The sequence below is a fragment of the Pterocles gutturalis genome, unplaced genomic scaffold (genome assembly GCF_000699245.1).
Source record: "Pterocles gutturalis isolate BGI_N339 unplaced genomic scaffold, ASM69924v1 Scaffold48273, whole genome shotgun sequence".
In the NCBI taxonomy this organism is placed as follows: Eukaryota; Metazoa; Chordata; class Aves; order Pterocliformes; family Pteroclidae; genus Pterocles; species Pterocles gutturalis.
The window spans coordinates 1-3,250 of NW_010124773.1; the positions used below are offsets into that span (position 1 = coordinate 1).

At 53.8% G+C, this 3,250-nt stretch overlaps 1 protein-coding gene across 1 annotated transcript; it reads left to right on the forward strand.

The window, feature by feature from the left end:
• Positions 1 to 153: 153 nt before the first annotated feature.
• Positions 154 to 1,923, forward strand: RPL12 (ribosomal protein L12; the record flags this gene model as incomplete). The annotated part of the gene is made up of 4 exons (XM_010078341.1): positions 154 to 252; positions 962 to 1,043; positions 1,307 to 1,393; positions 1,811 to 1,923. Coding segments are annotated over 4 exons (381 nt in total), but the record flags the coding sequence as incomplete, so codon positions are not given.
• Between the last annotated feature and the right edge of the window lie 1,327 nt (positions 1,924 to 3,250).

Below are 3,250 nucleotides of genomic sequence, written 5' to 3' on the forward strand. Positions count from 1 at the left end.
CCCGCTGTCCGGCTAGAGCACCTGGGAGGGCTTTGGCAGTGCCCTGGTGCAGGGAAAGGAGCTGGGCTGGGCACGGGGTGTGGTGTGGGATGGGGATGCCCTGCTGTCCCCCAGGTGTGTTTTTGTGACTATAAAGTGTGTTTTCCTCTTCAGTCTCCCAAGAAGGTGGGTGATGACATTGCCAAGGCCACAGGGGACTGGAAGGGGCTGAGGATCACGGTGAAGCTCACCATCCAGAACAGGCAAGCGCAGGTACTGAACGCCATAAGGGATGGCTCAGTGGTGCAAGCGTCGAGCGGAAACGAGCTCTGCTTGCTGGAACCACGAGCTGAAATCCCGGCAGGGTCGACTCAGCCCTTCATCCTTCCGAGGTGGATAAAATGAGTGCCACACAGTGAACTGTGTGGGGTCTTCTGGGAAAGACCTCAAAATACCTGCGTGAGCCTTCTGAGCACCTTTGGCTCACGCCTGGCAGCAGTTTTGTATGTGTGTTTGCGGCCTGGGACTTGCCAGGCTGAAGGCTCCCAGCCTGTGAGCCATGGGGAGAGATTTGCTTGTGTGCCAAAGTTGATCTTTTATTCTGTTGCAGATAAATTGTTCCTTCTACAGAACATCTCATCAGCAAAAGCTGTGTCAAGGAACACAGAAGTTACAAACCTCTCCTTAGCTAGTCCTGTAGCCACCCGCCACTATACCTGTCCTGAATCCCGTGGCTGGTATATTCCAGTGGTGAGCTGAGAGGAAACACCAGTCAGGAAGCAGTCCTCCTCTGCTCATGGGGAGGCCTGTGCCGAAAGGCTGGGAACAAGTGTCTGCATCACAAAAAAACCTGTCCTAGCAAAGTAACTGAAAATGCAGTGCTTGGGCAGTTAGCTTTCCAGGCACTGATGGTTTCATTGAGTGTTCACTGGCTACCTAATTGTGCTGGGAGGAGGGGAAGAATTAATCTCTTTTTATTTAGATTGAGGTTGTTCCTTCTGCCTCTGCTCTGATTATCAAAGCTTTGAAGGAGCCTCCTCGTGACAGAAAGAAGCAGAAAAACAGTAAGTTTCCTTTCTTTTCAGGCTTTAGTTCTGAATGTGATTTGGTGCTAAAGGGGAAATCAGTATAGAGTTACTCTTCTTGGGGGGGGTGGCTTTGTGTTGCAGTCTGGGAACAGGCGTGCTGATCACAGCCCTGCTGGAGTTGTAAAAACTCTGGTTTCTGTGTTTGAGTGCTGGGAATGGCGATTCTCTAATGGGGGATGGGGAACTGGAAGTGTCCTGTGTTGATGTGAACTTACTGGTGCTATTGCTTTCCTTCCCAGTTAAGCACAGTGGCAGCGTCAGCTTTGATGAGATTGTGAACATTGCGCGCCAGATGCGGCACAGATCCCTGGCCCGGGAGCTCTCGGGTGAGTGCTGTTGGGATGTCACAGAGTCCCCCTCCCCTGCGCTCAGGGCTGAGCCAGGCTCTGCTCTGACTCCTGGGAGGGCCCCACAGCTGTGGGGTGGTGCTGGAGCTCCTTGTGTGGCTCAGGTGCTGAGCACCACAGAACAGCCCTGTGCTGGCTGTGAGACAGCCTCTTACCTTCTGCTGAAAGTGCTGTGGGGTGGTGAGAGGTACACGTGGCGCTTCCTGGTGCGTTCCCTGGAAACCAGTACACTAGGCCTGGCTTAACTGTCTTGCTGTCCCCTGGGGACCCCATGGCTACAGCCTGCAGACCGCAGAGGGAGGGAGGGGCGGCTGGGGGGTGTGAAGAGTTGAGTTCTCTGTGTTCAAAGTTTTTCCCCGTGGTAAAGTGCTGACAAGCTGCATCTTCCCGCTGCAGGGACGATCAAGGAGATTCTTGGAACTGCCCAGTCTGTGGGCTGCAGCATCGATGGCAGGCACCCGCATGATATCATCGATGACATCAATAATGGTGCCATAGAGTGCCCAGCTGTAAGTATCCTTCTCTGACGGAAATATTCTGCATGAGACTAGTTACTAACAGACTCTACTAATGAGTTGTTTGCTTCTTCCAACAGAGCTGAGACTGCAGAGAAGTTGCTATATGAACGTGGCTTCAGTTTAATAAAAGACCCAGCTGTCTGCACACAGTGGTGCTGCCTCTGTTTGTCCCTGTCCCATGCTGCAGGAATAATGGGGTTTGGCCGGGGTCCACCTGCCCTCTGCATCAACCCAGGTGATGGCTTTCACACAGCCTTCTAAGCCAGAAGGTGCTCATTTCCCACTTGCTGCTCTGAAATCACCTGCTCGCAGCAACACAGGTGGAGTTGCTTCAAGGCAGCGCTCCAAATGCTGTGAAGAGCAAACAGTGCTCCTGGTGACCTGTGTGAAGCTTTCTGTGACCTCTGCTACAGCGAGCAGGACTCAAGTGGTGTGCGCTGCAGGAGCTGGGGCAGGGAAAAAGTAGTTCTGCTACTGCTTGTAGGGGTGTGTAGGGGAGAGTACAGTATACATGCTAGCTGGGCTGCTACAGCTGATTGAACGGGGTCTGGATTATTGGCAAGAACCTGCCCCAGTCCTCTGTAGGAAGAAGCCAGTGCAGCAGGGGGGTGAAGCTGGCTGCCGGAGGGAATTTGCTGCTGGGTCAGACACGTGCTAAATGAGCTGGAGACTCTGTGAAGAGGAGAATCTCAGCCTCCAAATAAATCCCAACCCAAACTTGAGCGAGAGGAGGTGTGCACCTTGTAGTGGTTATTTCTAGAGTATGTGCGTGCAAGTACTGGGTTACTTGCTGGTACACCAGGCACTGCAGTTCCTGAGCTGAAGGCTGCTTGGATGCAGAGTGTTTGTGAGCTGGTTTGGTGAAACTAAACCTTTGTCTTCGCTCCAGCTTAAGCCAGGAGCATGGCTTGGGCTGAGTGTTCAGTGCACGCAGCGGAGTCATTGCAGAGGAACTTGCCTCGTACTGCTTGTGAAGCTTAAAATGTGCATTGGGCTGGCAGTGGGATCTTCAGAATCCCCTGTGTTTGCAGATGGTTTAACACCCGACTGCTCCTCGGCTCTGCTGCTGCTAGAGGCCCTCCCTGTGAAGCAGGTACAACTTGAAGGCGAGCCTGGGCTGGGAGAAGTCTCCAGACCTGATCCAGATCGCTGGCTCAGCGTGGAGGCCCAGAGCACGTCTGTTTCGCCACGGTGCTGCTGTCTGCAGTGTTTAATGAAGCACCAGCTCTAATTGTGCCTTGTGCTCGCAGGCGGAGGGGACACACGGCAGCTCCGGGGAGCTGCAGGGTGGTTGGAGCAGGCTGGGCTGGTGGGGGGG